This window comes from Miniopterus schreibersii (genome assembly GCF_964146895.1).
Source record: "Miniopterus schreibersii genome assembly, chromosome: 18".
NCBI lineage: Eukaryota > Metazoa > Chordata > Mammalia > Chiroptera > Miniopteridae > Miniopterus > Miniopterus schreibersii.
In genome coordinates, this window is record NC_138121.1 from 38,196,665 (window position 1) to 38,217,682 (window position 21,018).

Sequence of the window (21,018 nt, forward strand, 5' to 3'; positions counted from 1 at the left end):
TGCACTGTCCCCATGAGTCCAGCCTGCAGAGGAGACATGACCCCTTGCCACCGATAACCAACCTCAGCTTTAAAAGAGAATTCATCTAATATGTGCAGAGGGTGAAATCCGTTCCCAGGGTGTAAAGAGAAGCCCCCTCCTCCATTCCCCAGGTCCCAGGACAAGCCCCCCACCTCCCAAGCACAGGTGTCAGTTTCCTGTGAAACCTTCTAGAAACAGCCTGGTATCTATAAGCATGTTGGGGTGCACACTACCCCCTTTGTTTGGTTTTAATGCAATTATTATTCACATTGTTCTGGCCTTAGTCGTTTTTGTTTTCTGTTTTTTTTAACCCTCACCTGAGAATATTTTTTCCACTGCTTTTCAGAGAGAGTAGAAGGGAGAGAGAGAGAGAGAAACATTGATGTGAGAGAGACACAGCAACTGGCTGCCTCCCACATGCTCCTCAACGGGCCGGGGATGGAGCCTGCAACCAAGGTAGTGCCCTTGGCCAGAATCAAACTGGGACCCGTCATTCTGCAGGCCGACGCTCTAACCACTGAGCCAAAGCGGCCAGGACGTGGCTGTTTTTTACTTAATATTTTTGGAGCATCGTTTCGTATTAATGCCTAGGAAGCGCCCGCATCTTGGTGAAGTTGCAGAGTGCTCCACTGGGCAGTGTCTTCAGGTGTGCACCCACCCGCGTCGTCGTTGGTCAGCACTCTCCTTTCCAGCGGTTGAAAGTGATGCAGTGACTGCCCATCCGGGTGTGAGTCTGTCTGTGAGCCGCGCCCCTGGAAGTGGCGGTGCCAAGCGGCAGGGTGAATGTGCAGGATCCGCACAGCCAGGCCGACCTTCAAAGGGGCGCTCTACTCTAGGGCGCCCCCGGGACGCACGCGCCGCCGGTCGCTAACAGAGCTCCTTCCCCAGCTTCTCGACTGCCCGGCTGGGGAATGAAACGGAGATCTTACTGTGCGAGTGTGTGTGTGTATTTTAACATTTTAGAATGAACGTTTTCAAGCATTTATAAACTAGTTAGTAGAACGACCCCTCTGAGCCACGTAACTGGAGGCCAGTGTCCCCCACCCATTTTCCTCTTTCCAGAGTGTTTTGAAGCAGACCTGAGATTTTGGATCATTTCTTCCGTAATCATTTCAGCATTTTTATCCAAAAGATAAGGGTTCTTTTGCCCATTGTCACACATAAAAAGTAAACTGTAACTTTACATCACCAAAGCCAGTGCTCAAACTTCCAGTCTTATGCTCTTTTTTCTAATTTTATTTTTCAGTTACAGTTGACATTCAGTATTATTCTGTATTAGTGTCAGGTGTACAGCATGGTGGTTAGACAGTCATACACTTTGCAAAGTGGACCCCAGTATTTCCAGCGCCCACTTGGCACCACACATAGTTACCACAACATGACTGACTGTTTCCTGTGCTGGACTTCACTCCCCTGTGACTGTAGCTTCCAATCTGTGCTCCTCAGTCCCTGCATCTTCCTCACCCAGCCCCCGACCCCATCTTATGCTCTTTTCCCCTTACAATTTGTTTATTTTGAGTCAAGCTCCAAATAAGGCAATTAGTTATATGCTTCTTAAAGCTAACACTTTTCTTTAATTCATAAAAAAATGTTAAACTTTTCATTATGGAAAATGTCAAACATAACCAAAAGTAGATAGAATTATATATCTCACGATAGTTTTTGTTTGTATTTCTTTTCCAGACGTTTGAGCGTCTTTCATGGATTTAACCTTTTGCTGGTTCTGTGAGCCGCCTGCTCCCATCCTTTCCCCCTTTCCTACCTCAGGTTTTTGCCTTTCTCTTTTTATTCTGTGAAAGCTCGTCACACGTTATGCAATCAGCCGCCGCGTGTTTTGCGGATGTGTCGGCATTTCTGGATGGGGGAGGTCAGAGAGCTTGCTCTTTCCCCAGTCCTCACCTTTCTCGTCTGTTCCCCACTGCCTGACTCCCTTCTGGTCTTTGTGTGTCACACACATCCAGGTCTGGGCCTGGTCCCCCAGCCAGGTGGTCAGCTCCTCATGGCCCGGCCACAAGGCCCCTACATCTCTGTGCCCTGCAGCCAGGGCTGGTCACACAGGAGGTGCCAGAGGACGGGCAGTGGACTGAGACCAGGCCCAGCCAGCTGACAATGGTCAGCGCTGAAAACTGCACTATGGAGACTTTCTAGGGAACCTGCTCTGTGTTTCCAAAGAGAGCAGGGGCATACGATTCATCTGTGGAACTGACTTTGATTCTAGCGCTAGCCGTTCCATTTTAAACTCGTGCCAGGGCTCTGTGCATGTCCTTCTTGGGTCTGGTGAGATGCCCGGCGGCTCCATTTGGTTGAGAAATGGATTCGGTTATTACCAGCAGCCTGCTGCTCTGCGGGGCGGACAAATTCAGGCCCAGCCGGGGGCAGGCCTAAGTCACGGTGGAGCTGTTCAGGGATGGCAGTCCTCTGGGGGTGAGGGTCTTGTCCTCTCTCTGCATGCGCAGCACAACCAGGGACCACAAAGTTGAGCCCTGAAGACAAAAAGCTCTGTGTGTGCGCACGCGCGTGCCTGCCTACACCAAAGACGGAGGGAGGGAGAGGACAGCAAGGTCTGCCAGAGGACAGTCTGTTCGAGTCCCTGTCTGCAGGTGGGGAGAGACAGGAGGCAGCCTGCGATAAAGCCTCCAGCTCCCCCGACTGCAGGCTGGCAAGACAGTCTGCAGAAAGAGGCCATGGGACAGGTCTCTGCTGAGCAGGGGTCTGGGTCACATTGATGACACTGGTGCTAATCCTGAGGACAGCAGCTAGCATTTATTTATTTTTATTTTTATTGTTTGGTTAATCTTTACCCGAGGATATTTTTTCCATTGATTTTTAGAGAGTGGATGGGAGGGGCGGGGGAGAGAGAGAGAGAGAAACATTGATGTGAGAGAGACATCAATTGGTTGCCTCCTGCAAGCTCCCCAAGCAGGGCTGGGGATGGAGCTTGCAACCCACGTACGTGTCCTTGACCCAGAATTGAACCTGTGACCCTTTGGTGCACAGGCTGACACTCTTAACTACTGAGCCATACTGGCCAGGGCAGCAGCTAGCATTTTTTTATTAGGTGCCGACCACATGCCAGGCACTGGGCTCTATGTCCCTACATGTCATGTCATTACCATTTAGAGGGCAAAACTTGGTGTCCTGGAATTTCAGACATGAGCGGGAGATGGAATTGAGGGACATGGGTACAGGATAGAGATAACAATGGAACCAACCCTCATCCTTACGCCAGGGAGACACCTGAGAGTCGAGGACCATGACTCCCAGTCAGAGGGACCTGCTCCTGCTGGTATGTGTCAAGTGGGCCTAGTGTTGTCAGATCTTCACACTGTTTTTCCAAGAGAAGCTAGAAACTTTGAATTTTTTTCTGATCAGATTTATTAAGGTAGAGTTTACATACACTCCACTTTCCATACATACACATTTAAGTATACAGTTCAACAAATGTATACACCCAGATCACCAGCACCACAATCAAAATGCAGAGCAGCTTCCATCACTCCAACAGGGAACTTGAAATTTTAATGTAAAATTCTAGATTTAAAGTCTGGATAACAAAACATTTAAATGCTGGGCAGGCCAAACAGAATGCACCCTGAGCTCTGCTGGGCCTGTGGGCTCCAGGCAGGGCCGTCAGGAGGAAGGGGCTCCACCCAGGTGAGGGCTGTGCCTAGCCCTGCTGCTGGGACAGGTCCAGGAGTCTCAGGGCTCACCAGTCAAGAGCTCAGAGCCCCCAGAAGCACCAGGGGGACCCAGCAAGGGGTTGAGCCACCTAGAAATATTTATACTTAGAAACACTGAGTGCTCTGAGCTGTTGCGGGAACATGTTTTGGGAGTGAGCGTGGGTGCGTGCTCAGCGCGGGCTGCTGAGGGGGTCAGAGTTGAGGCCCCTGCTGAGCGCAGGGCTCCCAGCGTCCGCACAGGCCCTGGTCATGGAGCACAGGCCGCTCTGTCTCAGGCAGGACAAAATCACCAGCGCTCTGAGCACTGCCCGTGAGCTGGGCACCCTTCTCAGTGCGTTCCACAGGTGGTCCCCCCAGCCTCCCACTAACCCTGTGAGTAGGCAATATTCTCCTCACTGAGGAAAGTGGGGTGCTAAGAAGTTAGGGATCTTGGCTGAGTGGTGAAGGTTGGGGCTCAAGAGTCTGCCAGCCAGTGTCCCTGGCCACACTGCTGTACTGGAGAGGGTGACCGTGGGGTTCAGCTCCCAGGCAGGCGTTGCTGGTTGACCAAGGCATGCCCCCTGCAAGCATGGATTCATGTGCCTTAGGGTTCCAACCCTAATTCACACTCTACTCGCTTTGACCGATGCGTCTGAGTTGGCATTTTGACATTAAACTCATTTTCCATCCCTGGCCTAACTACTTTGTGGTCCAGTCTGCTTAGACCCTCTGTCAGGGGCGGGGTCTGCCCTTGCCAGCAATGCAGTGACTCATTAAGAAGGGGACCTGGGGAAGCCTCAGCGTCCTTATGTCTAAAGTGACGAAACAGTGTCCGCCCTGGGTGTAACTGAGATGGAGTGAGTGCTTGTAGCTCAAGCACATGGTAGGTGGCAGCAAATGTCTGTGGCCTGAGCCATGATGTTGACGATGACGATGACATGCCCCTGGTTCTTTTAGAACAAAGAGAGAGAGGAAGAGAAAGGAGCCAAACCACAGCGTGCGCTGAGCGCCAGGGGCGTGCCAGCTGAGCTCAGGGGGCCCCAGGAAGGTGAGTGCGGCCCCTTCCTGCTTCCTCCGTGGCATCGCTCTCCTGCAGCTTCCAACTAAAACCACCCCACCACCTGCCAGGCGCCTTTTCCCACTTCTTTTTGTCCTTCCTGTGTACCTGTCAGAGACAGTCAATTGCTGTTTTAATTAATTAATTAATTTTAACAATATATCTTTATTGATTTCAGAGAGAGGAAGGGAGAGGGAGAGAGAGATAGAAACATCAATGATGAGAGTCATTGATTGGCTGCCTCCTGCATGCCCCCTACTGGGGATCAAGCCCGCAACCCGGGCATGTGCCCTGACCGGGATTCAAACCGTGATCTCCTGGATCCTAGGCTGACGCTCAGCCAATCTAGCCACGCTGGCCTGGCTGGATTGGTTTTTCAAAAATTGTATTTTTTAAATAAATTTGCATAATATTTACCTGGTTCCAGAACCCAATAGACAGAACAAGGTACAAAGAGAAGACGAACTTCTGTCCTGCTTCCTCTGCCACATGTAACCATTTTACAAAGTTTGTGTCTCATCTCTCCTTGGCGGGCCGGTCTCTTAGACCACGTTGTAAGTGGTTGCACCCATGCATGCGCACACGCATCTTAGATGAAACAGAATCGCACCGTACACCTCACTTTTGCTCACCTGCAGGCCCCCGGAGGCCACCCCTTAGCTGCACAGGCCGAATCTGTTTCTCCTGCTCCTGGCCGCGCCTATGGGAAGTGTGCTGGTTCAGGCCCTCAGCCCCTGGCCTCTGGCTGTCTCCACTCTGCCTCTTACAAACATGCCACACTGCCCGGCCCTCTGCATGTTCCCTGTCATATCTTTGGGACAGATTCCTCCAATGGGATTGCTTTTTCACCCACCTGCTCTCCCATAGAGAGCCAGAAGGCTGACCTGCCAGAGGGGACAGCGGAGAGGCCGCCCCCTGTCGGCGCTTCAGGGATGGGATCCGATGTCCTCGCCCAGTCAGAGGCCTTGCCAGGGCAGGGAGATGGAATCCCTGGTACAGACCAGGTGCCCCCTGGACACCTGCCACTGCCCAGAGAGGAAGACGCCAAAGCTCCTGAGGTGTCTGGTGAGAACCCCAGGATAGGCCTGGAATTTCCTGCAGCATCCAGCAGGGTCAGCGAGACCCCCACCAGCCAGGAGGCTGCACCAGGTGCAGGACAGGGACCATCATCCAGCTATCCTGACCCTCTGCCCACAGAGGAGGGCAAGAAGCTAACCTCAGAGCCGCCTGCCCAGGCCAAGGCAGCTCATGGTGGTGAAGACCTGCATCCAAGGTATGTGGAACCCCTGTCAGCTGGGACAGGGAAGGAGTGAGCGAACCCCTTAGTGGGAGCGTGGCTGAGGGACCGGCTGCATGGTTGAGTGCCAGTGTCTGTAGGCTCTGGGCATTGAGTGCCACTGTCCCCACACTCTGGGCTGGCCTCATGAGAAGACAAGGCCTAGGCCCTGCTTTGGGAGCCTAGACACTGTTCTTACCTGGTGCCCATAAGAATCACCTAGAAAGAATTTTTAAAATGCTGATGCCCAGAGATTCTGATTTATTCAGTCTGGGGTGAGGCTCAGGCCCTGGGTTTTTTGTTTGTTTTGTTTTTACAAGCTCCTCAGGTGATTCCAATGTGGAGCTGAGACTCATTAGGGTTCTAAGTGTGGAATCTGGGCATGGGGGAGACTTTCCATGAACTTGTAATGGGCTCCCCCCAAAGATTCTGAGAGGGCAAGGTCTCCACGTCAGAGTCAGCCTTGAGCTGAGTATCGGGCACACCAGCCCTGCCGAGGGCTCAGGAAGTGGGAAACCACCCCTTGCCCTTCCTCAGAGAGCACAGGGCTGTTGGAGGAGCAGAGGCCTATATTCAGGCGTCGGCAGTGGCTGCCCTGTGGGGGCTCCTGGCCGATCTGCACTGGGTGGGACCGAGCACTGCTGTCGAGGTGCAGTGGCTGCCCGGAGTGTGCCTGTGGCAAGGGGATGCACGGCAGTGCCTTTGGGTCACCCCATGCCCCCTGGGTGGCAAGGCCACGGGGCAGCAGTGACTGTTGACCTTCTCAGGGCCATCTTTCTCTATGCCCAGGATCTCTGTCCATGTGCAGGAGACGGATACCCCTGGGGAGCTGCTTGTGACTCAAGGGGGCAGCCTTAGACCCACACCCCCTGCGGCGGCTCCAGCAGCTGCCCAGTCTGGTGAGCAGGACCCACCTGAGCATGGGGGCTGTCCTCAGGACCCTGGGACTGAATCGGGAAAACAGATCCTGACAGAAGCCAGTGAGTGCTCCCCACTGCCTACAAGGAGCAGCGAAGGGGGAGCAAAGGCTGAGGACAAGCCGGGGCCTGGGGCCGAACCCACCATGGGACCAAACGGGGCCAGGAGGGACACGGGAGAAGACGCTGGGGCCCCAGGTCTGCAAAAGGACACAGGCCCGGGAGCAGGAAACCCTGAGACCTGGGAGGACTGCGCGCCCGGGGACCTGGGCAGAGCCGAGGCAGGAAGGGCGCCCCAGGGAGCCGAGGCTGGCAGCCTGGTTCTGGGTAAGTGAGGGGGGTGCCATGTATTGTGTTTGGAGGGCCTACTTCTGGGGGGCCTCCCTGAAGCTCCCAGGGAGAGATAATGCAGGTCTGGGGGAGTCTGCTGGTGTCTCCCTGGGCCAGAGCCGCAGCCAGTGAGCTCAGGTTGGCCCCAGCCATGGGGAGGAGGGAACAGGGTGGGGGTGCTCACAGGCTGTTGTCTCCTGAGCAGACGACAGCCCAGCCCCACCAGCCCCTTTCGAGCACCGGGTGGTGAGTGTCAAGGAGACCGCGACCTCGGCGGGTTACGCAGTCTGCCAGCACGAAGTCCTGGGAGGGTAGGTGAGCTTTCTGCTTTGATGAGGGTGGGAGCAGGAGGGCCCAGGGCAGACACCTGGAGAGCCCGCTGTGTGCTGCTGGGGGTCCTCAGGAACTGGTTGATGGGGCCAGGGCCGGGATGTCCGAGAAGTAAATGGACAGTCCATGGGCGGGGTGGGGAGAACGGCCTCTAGAGTGCAGGAGGGACCGTGTACCGGAGACGGCAGGAGGACCTGCGTGGGGTGGGGTAGGAGGGATGTCCTCCAGGGTGAAGCTCAGCCCCGTGGGGATGAGGCAATATTCCCAGGGGTGCAGGATAGCCTGGGGGTGTGGGGTGAAGCAGTTCTTGTCTAGGTTTTAGGGAGCCCGTGTGGAGTGGGCATGATGACATGGGTACCTCTGGGGTGTATGTGGAGGAGGGGTGGGACCAGAAAGCGGTGGGGGGGGTGACAGCATGTCTGCCGTGGGGGGTGAGCCTCCTGGGCTCTCAGCTGCTGTGTCATCCTGCCTGCAGGGGCCGGTTTGGTCAGGTCCACAGATGCACGGAGAAGTCCACAGGCCTGTCGCTGGCAGCCAAGATCATCAAAGTGAAGAACGCCAAGGATCGGGTGAGCGTCCGCCCCGGCAGCCCAGCCTCTGGCCAAGCTCAGGACCCATCACGTCCTTCTCAGTCCCCTGGCCCCCAGCTGCCCAGACCCCTCCAACCCGAGCAGGAAACCTGCGCCTTTCCTGCCTCTTTTCCATGATGCCCACACCCCAGGGTCCTCCTGCACCTACCACTTTCCTTCCCGGGCCTCAGGTTTCCTGTCTGTGAAACGGGCGGGTCTGACAAAGGGCCCTTCTGCTGTAAAAACCCAGTTTGGGTGGTGAGTGGAGGAGACTCGTTGCGAGAGCAGGAAACAAGGTGTGGGTGGGCACATGTGTGTACACGCGTGTGCCGTGGGAGGTGCAGCCGGCCCTCTTCCTGACCCGTTTCTTGGAAACTCCCCGCCCCTCTGGCTCCTAAGGAGGACGTGAGGAACGAGGTTGCCATCATGAACCAGCTGAGCCACGTCAACCTGATCCAGCTCTACGACGCCTTCGAGAGCAAGAGCAGCTTCACCCTGGTCATGGAGTAGTGAGTGTCTGCCGTGGGCTGCTGCTCGCGGCCAGGGCTCAGCGCGGGGCAGGAGCGGGGTTCCAGGCACAGCTCTCCTGCCTTTCCCGTCTGGGATGTCCAGGGCGCTCGCCACCTCCTCTGCTTGACCTCCAGCTTGGAGCGTGAGGACAAGGCCATTTGTCACAAAGTGGCAGCCGTGAGCCTGACTTACCTGCGATATATGTCAGTTTGGCTGGCGCAGTTTCTTAGTAATTTTGATTTGGTTGTTAGCACTTGGAAATTGGGAAGTTTCACAGTAAAACCTAGGTGTCTGGCTTTTCTTGAAGATCTAGTGATGCTGGACCTGTATTTCCAGCTGGAAATGGGTCTGATTTGCCCATTTGGGGTTCTTACCTTGTAGGTACTAACAGGCCCCTGTAGGCAGATGAGTTGACAGTGTGGCCGATGGCATCCAGAGTGAGCCTGCGGACGCAATCCAGCCGCCCCTGGGGCCTTTTTACCACCTGCGCTCTGAGCAAAGGTCCCCATAAGACTCCAGATGGCAGTGGCACCCTCGGGCTCACCTGGGTTGGCTCTGAGAGCGGGGGAGGTCTCTGAGGGCTTTCTCAGTCCAGTGCCTGCCTCTCCCTTTTCCCTGGCAGCGTGGACGGGGGTGAACTCTTTGACCGGATCACGGATGAGAAGTACCACCTGACCGAGCTGGACGTGATCTTGTTCACCAGGCAGATCTGCGAGGGCGTGCACTACCTCCATCAGCACTACATCCTGCACCTGGACCTGAAGGTCAGGCTCCGCCGGCGGGCGGGCGCCGGGCCCGCGCCTCTGCTGCGCTCGTCGCTGAGAGCTCTAGCGGCACGTTCCCTGCCTCCCTCCTGGCTCCCCGTCATTTCCTCGTCCTGCAGTCACAGGAACACAAGTCCTGCCGATGCTCTGAGCCTCGGTGTTTTCATCTGTAAAATGATTAAATGATACAATGACTTTTTTTCTTTTTTGGAATGTAGAGGTTTAAAATATTTTTATTTTTATTTTTATTTTAGAGAGGAAGGGAGAGAGAGAGAGAGAGAAACACTGATTAGTGGTTCCACTTATTTATGCACTCATTGGTTGATTCTTGTATGTGCCCTGACCCGGGATCGAACCTGCAACCTTGGCGTATTGGGGCAACGCTCTCACCGACGCTCTAACCAACTGAGCTACCCAGCCAGAGTGACTTTTTTTTTTTTTTAAATATCTTTAGGATTAGTTTTTAAAAAATCAACATGGGAACGTATGCCTCTGGTAACAAATATAGACAATACAGAAATGTGTGAAATAGACGTGAGAGTGCTTCCCACTCAGTCTCCGTGCTGACAGGCCTTTAGCATTGGCCGTGCGGCGTGGCGTGAGCGCGGGCGCACACACGGACACACACAGACACACACACACACGGACACACACAGACACACACACACACGGACACACACAGACACACACACACACGGACACACACACACACACACGGAATCGATTCTGCTCTCGTTTGTAAACTTGTCTCTTCTAGTTAATAGGACATTGTAGATATTCTTTCTCACTCTCTTTGAGGGCTGTGCCATATTCCATTCAATGAATGCAGTACACTTTCTTTTGTCTACTTGAAAAAAAGTAAGCACTGATACAAGGCAGCCATCTCCTTCCTTCCTTCCTTCCTTCCTTCCTTCCTTCCTTCCTTCCTTCCTTCCTTCCTTCCTTCCTTCCTCTCTCTCTCCCCCATCTCCCTCTCTCCCCCTTCTTCTCTCTCTCTAAAATCAATGAATATAAATTTTTTAAAAAGGAAAATCAATGAAATCAAAAGTTGGTTCTTTGAAAAGATCAATAAATTGGCAAATCTTCAGCGACATTGAACAAGAGAAAAAAAAGAAGACTCAGATTATTAAAATCATGAACAAAAGAGGGAGGATCACTATCATCAGCCTTATAGAAATAAAGAAGAATTATAAGGGAATACTATGAAAAATTGCATGCCAATAGGTTAGATAACCTAGATAAAATAGACAGATTCCTAAAAGACATAAACTACTGAAACCTGACTCAAGAAAAAATAGAAAATCTGAATAGACCTATAACAAGTGAAGCAATCAAGTTAGTATTAAAAACTACCCACAAAGAGGAGCCTAGGCCAATAAGGCTTCCCTGGTGAATTCTACCAAGTGTTTCACCAACTTTTAGCAACTCTTTCAAAAAACAGAAGAGAAGGGAACACTCCCTATCTCATTTTATGAGACCTGTCTTATCCTGATATCAAAACCAAAGACATCACAAGAAATGAAAACTGCAGAGCAATGTCCCCTATGAATATAAATGCAAAATTTCTCAGTAAATATTAACAACTAAATGCAGCAACATATAAAAAGGATTATACACAGCACAGAGCGGGATATATCCCAAGAATGCAAGGTCGGTTTAACATATGAAAACAAATCAATGCAATATGCCATAGTAAGAGAATAAAGGACAAAAATTGCAAAATCATTTCAATAGATGCAGATGACAAAATTGAACAACTTTCATGATGAAAATACTAAACAAACTAGGTATATAGCTTCTTCAATCTGATAAAGGCCATCTATGAAAAACAGCTAACGTAATACTTACTGGAAAAAGGTGGAATGCTTTCTCCTTAAGATCAGGAACAGCCCGGCCGGGAGTGGCTCAGCGGTTGAGCATCGACCTAGGATCCAGGCGATCGGGGTTCGATTCCCGGTCAGGGCACATGCCCGGGTTGCGGGCTCGATCAATGACTCTCTCATCATTGATGTTTCTATCTCTCTCTCCCCCTCTCCTTTCCTCTCTCTGAAATCAATAAAGATATATTTTTTTAAAAAAAGATCAGGAACAAACAAGGATACTGCTCTTGGTAGTTCTATTAAATATTGTACTTGAGGTTCTAACAAGGGCAAAGAATCAAGAAAAGAAACAAAATGCCTTTACATTGGAAAGGAAGTAAACGTCTTCACAGATGACATGATCTTGTACATAGAAAATCCTAAGGGGGAAACTATTTGAACTAATAAATGAGTTCAGCAAGGATTTAGTGTCAACATTTAAATGCATGTAATTCTCACATAAAAACCTGGATTTCTGGATTATCTTGAGGATTGAAGAACTGCATTTCTGTGTGGTGGGCAGTGGCTGGAGCTGAGCAGTGGCTACCTCTTTACACAGGGCAGAAGTCCTCCAGTTCCCCACAGTTCATACCATCAACTATTGTCTCACACTAGCCCACTTTATTTATTTTCAATGTCTATCTATCATTTATTATCTATCATCTATCTATCTATCTATCTATCTATCTATCTATCTATCTATCTATCATCTATCCATCCATCCATCCATCCATCCATCCATCCATCCATCCATCCGTCCCTGTAAGGCTGTCCTGAGCCATTCATTTCCCTGGGAGGCTGGGAAGCTGAGGCCTCTTGACAAATAAGTGTGGGAGCTGCAGACCTTCTTAGCTCTTGACTGAGCCTAAGCAGACTTCTCTTTCTTTCCCAGCCGGAGAACATACTGTGTGTCAATCAGACAGGACACCAAATAAAGATCATTGACTTTGGGCTGGCCCGAAGGTAAGCGGGTTGTATTTTGGCACTTAGAACTCACTGGGCACTCTTTCCAGCTCTCTTGGGCACAGTTACACACAGCTCAGCCAGTTTTTGAGTTTTGGGACTAACACAAGAAAGCTGTCTGAGGAGGAGGCTGGTAGCCTTAGACTGTAGCCACCTCAGGGGGCAGCTTTGTGCCCTGGCTCTGCTTCTCCTTCAAACCACCTGTGTGAGCAGAGAGGGCAGCGAGGGCAGCAATGGTTAGGGGGGGCACTGAGTGGGGGTACTGGGCAGCTTAACTCTATTCATTGTCCCTGCCTCCTGGGCCCAGGGTGTGCTGGGCTATGTCACATCCCTGCCCTCTGGGAAATGACGAGGTAGGTAGGAAAGCGGGAACGTGACTGTGTAGGGTGGTTTGGGACACCAGGTCTGGAGTAGATCCTGGTGAAAGGGGACATAATCAGTCCCTGCTGACAGGCAGTGATGAATTTTAAATAGACAATACACGACAGTACTGAGCTGTCGGAGGAGGGTGGTCAGGCTCTCTAGTGTCGGTGCAGAAAATGAGTATTGTATGTCATTTGGAACCATCTTAGGCTCTTAAAATGCCTAACGCCTAGTGAAGGAGAGTTTTGCCGTTCGTCCTGTGCAGCCACGTGTGTGGCGAACACTGAACCTGCGTAGGGCCCTTGGTCCGAGGCCTGCACGCGCGGTGGGGCGGGCTCTCAGCAGTGGCAGGAGCAGACCCTTGGCATTGGATGAAGCCTGCTCTGCCAGTCACATGGTGCCTGACCAACAGGAAGTTCCCGTTACATTGTTAAAATTCACACTTAATTTTTTTTAGAGCAGTTTTAACTTCACAGAAAACTCGAGGGGCAGAAAGAGAGATTTCCTATAGACCTCCTGCCCTGGTACCAACACGATGAGCCTGCACCGACATCGAGGCCGCCAGGTCCAGCTGCACTGCGCACGGCACAGAGCTGACCCCCCCCCCCAGCTCCACCGCCTGCGCTCAGCGTGTGGCTGCGTGCGAATAGATATATTGATTTTCTCTCCTTTTCAGATTGTAAAGGCTAGAGGAGGGGGCTGTGGTTTCTGGTTCTCCCTGGGGACTTAGGAAAGCCCACGGTGGGGCCTGGGGAGTGAGGATTCCCCTGTAAATGCCGCGCGTGGTGGCAGGTGGGGCCTGGAATGTCTCGCCTGCTCTGGGGATGAGTCCCAGCCTCTGCACCTTCTCCCTGGTCTGACACCCACGGTCCTCTCCCCTTCCTCCCCAGGTACAAGCCCCGGGAGAAGCTGAAGGTGAACTTCGGCACCCCCGAGTTCCTGGCCCCCGAAGTTGTCAACTACGAGTTCGTCTCATTCCCCACGGACATGTGGAGCGTGGGTGTCATCACCTACATGCTGTGAGTGCCCCGGGGGGGGGTGGCATCTGTCCTAGGTTGGGTACCCTTAGAAGCAGCAAAAGTTTGAGCATGAGTGGTTTAGTGGGGAGGTGTGCATAGGAGACCCCAGGAGGGGGGCCGAGCGGAGGAAGGCAGCCAGTAGACCCTGTTATATCATGCAGGGCAACGAGGCTGGTCCTTGCGGGAGCTCTGGGGTCTGTCGCGGACACACTTCTTTGGAGTTATTCATAGAGGGGCCAGGGAGATGGGGTATAGATTCACTAACTTTTTTTTTTAATTTTCCTTTTTAATCCTCACCGAAGGTTGTTTTTTCCATTGGTTTTCAGAGAGAGTGGAAGGGAGGGAGAGAGAGAAACGTGGGTGTGAGAGAGACGCATCGATGGGTTGCCTCGCGCACGTGCCCCAGCCAGGGCCTGGGATGGGGATCGAGCCTGCAACTGAGGTGCGTGCCCTTGGCTGGAATCGAACCTGGGACCCTTCAGTCTGTGGGCTGACGCTCTAACCACTGAGCGAAACTGGCCAGGGCCGCTTCACCAACTCCTGTCTGTTATCGCCTGTGGGCTGATCCCAGGGGCCTTCATTCCTGCAACTTGTGGACCCACCGGGGAGAAAGCTCTCCAGCGAGGAAACGCAGGCGGACTGTACGGGGGGGGGGGGGGGGGGGGGGGCGGGGGGGGGCGGAGTGCAGTGAGGGTGGGCAGGTGGGACCAGCCGGACCGGCTGACCTGCCCCTCCCCCCGCTCCGTGTCCTGTGGGCTGACCAGGCAGTTAGGATGGACTGAGACTGATGCCCAGACTAAACAGCCTCCTCTGTGCACATTCTCTCGGCTGTTTCCTGGCCCCATGAAGTCATGCTTGCTCCAGTCTTATTAGGGCATGTCTGTGACCTGTCCCCATGCTGTGTGTGCACGTGCTGTACCAGGCGGGGACGTGGGAGGCACCAGGCCCGCCAGTGGGGGTGCCCTGCCTCACTGCCCTCGTCCTGAGGCCTGCGGAGTATCTGGATCCGCCTGGCTGTCTTGGAGGCATGCTAAGCTGTTTAGATTAAACCAATGTGCACCTGATAAATGGACTTACTGGGTAGGCCCCAATTTGCTCTTCACTTCACGGGAGGGGAACAGAGGTGAGCATGACCAGATTTATTCAAACAGCTGCTGCCTCCAATGGTTGGGCCCTTCCTCCCTCCTCCCCTAACCTCCCCCTGGGCTGAGGCGATGGGGCTGTTTCTCAGTTGAACCCTCTTGGTTCTGGTTGGTTCTGCTCAGACCCCTAGGATCCCTCTCTGTTTCATCGCTGCGTGTTGGCAGATGTGGCCTCCGCATACTGATGGTCCTTTCCCTCCTCTGCAGACTCAGCGGTTTGTCCCCGTTTCTAGGGGAAACAGATGCCGAGACCATGAACTTCATTGTGAACTGTTGCTGGGATTTCGACGCTGACACCTTTGAGGGGCTGTCGGAAGACGCCAAGGATTTTGTTTCCCGGCTGCTGGTCAAAGAGAAGAGGTACCTTAACTGTGTGTCACTCATAAAGCATTCTAATGGTGACCACCGATGGGGGACAGTGAGAGTCAGGTGTGCCCGGCAGGCCCTTTCTCCCTGTGGATCCATCTGTCCAGGATTTCTTAGTCTGCTACCTCTTTGGATCAAAAAAGGCAGGGAAAGTGACAAAGGAAATAATTAAAAAACAAACACCTAGGAGCATAACATTTAGATGGAGTTTTAGAAAAGGCCATATTTACAAATTAGCCCCATTTCCAAGTTATCCATTTTAACAGGCTAATGTTGAAAAAAGTTGAACTATACAGATGTTATTTCCTAGAATAAAAGCCAGAAACCCTTGCTTCTTGATCCGCGAGGCCCCTTAGTGTCCAGCAGAGAAGCCGGCCTCACGGGCGCACCGTTCAGTTTCCGATCCGCAGACATTGGGAATGACGGGGCAGGCCTGCGGGTCTGGGCTCCAAGACAGTTGAGTTCCTCACCTTTGTCTTTGTTCCTTTCTGACTGTGAAAGGTTGTGGGAGGGAAAATATTGCCTTTGAGATGAACAAGTTGACACAATTCTCCCAAAGGGGTGATGAGCTTCCTGCAAAGCTCATGTTTTACTTCCTAAAAGCTCCTCAGGCACAGCTGGCCTGCGGCCCTGCCTTGGTGTCCCCGCTCCTGGGAGGTGGCACTCAATCCCTGGGATGCAGGCCCTCTACGGAGGCCTGGGGACATTTTGCTGACGACTCTCTTGCACTTCTGAGAAGGATTTTAGACGTGAGGAGCTCCCCTTGGGGGACGTGGCACGAGCCTGCCGCGGTGATGAATCTTAACCCACTGTCTCAGGCTTCCGACCCAACTGAATTAATTTTCCACAACCAGAAAAGGCAGCACCAACTAAACACAACCGCTGTTTGACTTCCCAGCTGCAGAATGAGCGCCACCCAGTGCCTGAAACACGAGTGGCTGAATAACTTGCCGGCCAAAGCTTCCAAGTCCAAAATTCGGCTCAAATCCCAGCTCCTGCTGCAGAAGTACATGGCTCACAGGAAGTGGAAGGTAGCTTTTCTCAGAGTTCCCTGCCTTCCTAACGTGTCCTTCGAAAGAGCTGTAGCTACGTTTCTACTTACACTTTGATTCCAAATTAAAAGGTTGTTTAAGGAGAAAAACCCCTCTCTGTCCAAACCTGTTAGCTTCAATAAGAATTGCCACAGACCCAAAATGACTGGGCGTAATAGTGGCATTTAGTTTGTACTTATGTGGACACTTGAGGTGATAGAATGAGGTCAGAGCTCATGTCCTCAGTGACAACTGCAGTTTGAGGTCTGGATTCCACATGTCAGAAACGGGCTGGGAAACCTCAATCCTAAAGTTTTGTAATTTTGTTTACAACAGAACTCTTTGGTATCAAGGGCATAAAATCTGTCTTAAAAAGCCCAGTCACTGAGGGAAGTGGTTTCCCAACTTTTGATACTGACTCAGAGCCTCGTTTAAAAAACAAGAAGCTGTGCTTCACCCTGAGAGCAGCAGGAGCGGCCATAGCCACGTGCACCCGAGACACAAGTATCATGTTTGCCTCCCACACGGTGATGTCCTCTGATGTTTTCTGATATTTGGTTTCATTCCAGAAATTCTGGTCATAACCCACCGATCTGATTCCAGGACCCCCGGTGGGCTGTTTTCCACGTGAGGATACGCATGATCTCACTTATACTTGCTCCAAACAGCCCCCGAAAGTCAGGGCCTTTCTGCTTGTTTGCTAGAATCTCACTTCCCCATTAGGTTATCAGGTTTAAAGAAACTCAAGTGCCCAACTTGCTTAAGTCCTTCTATTGTTTTTCTGAAAACAATGGGTCTAAAGATAATGCTTTTTTCCTTCTTTTCTCTCCTTATCTCAAGAAACATTTCCACGTGGTGACTGCTGCCAACAGGTTAAGGAAATTTCCAACTAGTCCCTAATCCTCAGCTCTCCTGCTCACCTGGGCCGAGAATTATGGAGACGGGTGGGGAAGTTGCGACGAGAGGTTTCAAACAGTCTGGCCTTTTGCTCTGTGGAGTCCACTTGCTTTGTAAAGAAAGGTTGCGGCAGTTGCTTTCCTTGTGGATGAAACGTGGCTACGAAGTGACTTAAGAACCTTTTTCTGCCTGAGGAGAGCACAGAGCTTGAATGCTGTTTACTCTTTCGGTGCCCGCAGTGTGGTGGCGGGTGTGGGCGTCTTTGGGTGCCCGCAGTGTGGTGGCGGGTGCGGGCGAGCTGCGCGTAGGTGGGAGAGCTGCTTGCCCAGGGCAGGCTGGAATTCTAGACGTGCTCCGATTGGCACCGCGACAGGCGCGCGGGGCACGTCAGCGCTGCCTCCCTCTGCACCCAACTCCTGCACCCTGGTTGGCTCGGGGCGGGCTCACGTAGTGTACAACCCATCCTGTGTTCAGCCACGTGGATTGAGGGCAGTGATTCTGCAACTTGTTTTAACCTGTGCTCCCTTTTGAGAATCGAAACATGCATCCTTTCAGTCTTTGACATTTCAAAATATACTGCTGATCGTGGCTAAGTGAGGACAAGGGCGGATTTGAATGTGCTTTTCCTCCCCGCCCTCGCCCTCCCTCAGTTACAGAGTCTAGTGCGTCTGGAAGCTGTGTGGGGGTGGGAGAGAGAACGCAGCCCGTCACTGGGAGAAACGGGCACATGGCTGCGTTGAGGACAGGCTGAGGGCACTGCCACCAGTTAGCTGACTTGTAAAATAAGTGAGGGACGCACTATTGTGCAAAAGCAAACAATCCTTTTACTCCCCTCCCTTCTAACCTGATTTGTGCTATACCCATGACCTCTAGGGTCAGCAGTTTTAGTTGTAGTTACTTTGAGTTGTTAATTGGCCAAGCAATAGTTTCACAGCCTTTGAGGGTTTTTGTCCAAATGAAGACTTGTTTTCGGCAGAAGACATGGGCATGGGCGGGGGCACGGTCGTGCCGCTGCTGTCGTTCTCACGTTGACGGCCTGGCTGGGAACCAAGGGTTTCAGTGCTGGCCTGCTAGCTAGGGGGGGCTTTTGGAACAGGTGCTGGAGACCCGCCTCTCCTAAGATGGTAACAGGGACTTGGTTTTCGAAGCAGCAGTCCCCCCAGGTTGTTTCGAGGGCAGCCTGCAGAGGGCGCTATGGAGGTGATCCTCAGCCTCTGGGACTTCAGGTTCTTGGCATAGGCTCTGAATCTGTCCCCAGAACACTGCAGTGTTGCCTGGATCTACAGCAGCAGTGTCACAGAAACATAACGCGAGCCATACACTTAAAAATTTCTAATAGCTCAATCAAAAACAAAAACCCGGTGAAAGAAATTTTAGTAATTTATCGAACATAATAAATTGAAAGCATTATTTTAGTATGTAATCAACATAAAAACAATTACTGAGATACTGCATATTCTCTTTTTCAGAGGAAGCCTCCACAATCTGGTGTAGTTCAGTTCCCACGTTAGGTCTTCATCAGACCTATTGAATTTGGATAGATTTCATAAAACTCACTGTGGAAAAAGGCTCAAGTTGCTTAAAATACCTTAAATGTTTTCTCATAATTGAATTAAGTATCCAGCTTGACATTTAATAGTTAGAAATTCAGTTCTGTAGTTGTATTAGTTAACTTTAAGTGCTTAATAGCCACATGTAGTTAGTGGCATCTACACTGGACAGGCAAATAGAAAAAATCCTTTATCTACCAAATTTTATTTTCCCCTATATGCTGTTATTTTTTACCTAGAGAAATAATTTCTCTCCAGTCTTCTTGAGGCCCACACCAGTGAGAGGGAGTATGGATTTTTGCCCTTTTATCTATTCTGAAGCTTTTATGAAGCTTTAATTTTTCTGGATATTTTTAGTTCTCTACTTTGCTGGTGTGTACGCTTAGCTGAGAATTTTTTAGATTGCACCTGTGCCAGTATCAGCGATTTCCAACAGGACTTTTCCATTTGCACGGTCACTGGGAACTACTGGCCAGAGTAACTCGCAGGCAGTCAGGAGCCTCTTTCATTTTTTTAAATGTATCTTTATTGATTTCTGAGAGAGGAAGGGAGAGGGAGAGATAGAAACATCACTGATGACAGTCATTGACCGGCTGCCTCCTGCACACCCGACTGGGGATTGAGCCCGCAGTCTGGGCATGTGCCCTGACCGGAATCTAACCGCAATCTCCTGGATCCTAGGTCGATGCCCGACCGCTGAGCCACACCGGCCAGGCAGGAGCCTCTTTTTCACTCAGCAAATTGGGAAGGGCCTGGGAAACGGAACTTTCCCACTGTTGATGGCTGTGTAACCACATAAAAGTCCTGCCCACACTTTCACCCAGCAATTCTATTTCCAGAAACTTATCCCTCAGCAAAACTTGAACCAGTGGACAGAGATTTATGCAAAATGTTTATCCTAACACTTGATAGTGGCCCAAGGAAAACCACCCACGTGTGCCTATCAGTCTGGGCTTAGTTAACTAAGTTTTGCTGTGTCCACATGGGGGACACCTTGTGGCTGTTAGACACAGACCTGTACCGATGGCCTTCTTTCCACAGAGCATGTGTGTGGCATCATCCCATTTGTGGAGACATGCTTATATGTGCATCATATTTTCTAGGATATGCAAGAAACTGAACAGGGGGTTGTGGAGAATGGGTGATGGGGAGAGGGGGAATTCTACTTTTTATCAATTGTTTTTTTATAATGAGCATGTATTGTTTTAAAAATTAAAAATTAGCAACCCCATTGTCCAGTGTGGCCTTGTTTTGACCCCGATTCGAGCAAATAAAAAGCTGTTAGAGACATCCAGGGAAAGGTAATTCTAAAGTGTGTACTTGATGACTGAATTTCTATTAGTTTTGTGAGGTATGAGGATGGTGATGAGGTTGGTTATACTCAGGCTCAATGACTTTAGGAGAAAAGGGAGATTACAGTGAAGCAGGTGTGGCCAATTCTTACTAACTGTTGGGTCTGGGTGACCGGCTAGCGGTTTCATTACACTGCCCTCTTTACTGTTGTACATATTTAAAAACTTTCATGATCACGTTTAAAAAAATCAGTTAAACCATTAGGAGTTGTTAAAGAACTGAACTTCCAAAATGCCTTTTCAACAGGATGAAACATATGGAGTAAGTGGTATGCCTCCCTCACCTGGGGTGTGAACATGTTGAGAAACTGCTGAACAAAGAATTCCTGCCCTAGAAGGGCATTTGGACAATACTGCTTTAAGGCAAATTCCCCTATCCCCCAACTAATTTAAGAAATAACCAACTGCCTACTTCGATTCAGATAATCAAAATAATTACAGCCACGGACTTTTAAGGCAAAGATGGGGGGAGGGGGGGAAGGAGTCACAAACAGTAACTATATTTACTCCCATGGAATCAACAGTGAAGAGACAACCTAAAAAATGGGAGGAAATATCTGCAAGTCATAGATCTGGTAAGAGGTTAATATCTGGACTGTATGAAGGCTCCTACAACTGGACAAAAACGAACAACCCAATACAAAAATGGACAAGACTTGAATCGACACTGTTCCATAGACAACATACAAATGGCTGAGAGCACATGGAAAAGTGCTCAGTAATCATCAGGGAATGCAAATCAGAACCACAATGATAGCGCCTCACACCCCTTAGGATGGCTACTTTCAAAACCCAGAAAGGCCCTGGGGCCAGTGTTGCTCAGTGGTTAGAGCGTCCACTGGAGGACTGAAGGGTATCGGGTTCGAATCCAGTCAAGGGCACATACGTAGGTTGTGGGTTTGATCGCTGGCCATGGTGTGTACGGGAGGCAACTGACAGAAGCTTCTCTCACATTGATGTTTCCCTCCCTTCCTTTCTCTCTGAAAAATCAATAAAAACATATCTCTAGGTAAGGATTAAAAAAAAAATTAAAAAGCAATCAC

General features: G+C 51.0%; 1 protein-coding gene across 5 annotated transcripts in view; it reads left to right on the plus strand.

Moving 5' to 3' along the window:
• Window positions 1-19,932, plus strand: part of MYLK3 (myosin light chain kinase 3) — a gene marked incomplete at its 5' end in the record, with an annotated part of 28,142 nt that extends 8,210 nt beyond the window's left edge. For 3 of the 5 annotated variants that reach the window (XM_081119281.1, XM_081119280.1, XM_081119277.1), the window contains 12 exons: window positions 4,638-4,728; window positions 5,605-6,010; window positions 6,803-7,257; window positions 7,466-7,571; window positions 8,066-8,159; window positions 8,559-8,668; window positions 9,292-9,433; window positions 12,185-12,255; window positions 13,509-13,637; window positions 14,987-15,139; window positions 16,044-16,176; window positions 17,017-19,932. In XM_081119281.1, the coding sequence (XP_080975407.1) occupies window positions 4,638-4,728; window positions 5,605-6,010; window positions 6,803-7,257; window positions 7,466-7,571; window positions 8,066-8,159; window positions 8,559-8,668; window positions 9,292-9,433; window positions 12,185-12,255; window positions 13,509-13,637; window positions 14,987-15,139; window positions 16,044-16,176; window positions 17,017-17,076 (1,950 nt within the window). In that variant the 3' untranslated portion in view covers window positions 17,077-19,932. The remainder of the gene's footprint in view (window positions 1-4,637; window positions 4,729-5,604; window positions 6,011-6,802; window positions 7,258-7,465; window positions 7,572-8,065; window positions 8,160-8,558; window positions 8,669-9,291; window positions 9,434-12,184; window positions 12,256-13,508; window positions 13,638-14,986; window positions 15,140-16,043; window positions 16,177-17,016) is intronic. The other 2 variants (XM_081119279.1, XM_081119278.1) reach the window with 2 other exon arrangements.
• Between the last annotated feature and the right edge of the window lie 1,086 nt (window positions 19,933-21,018).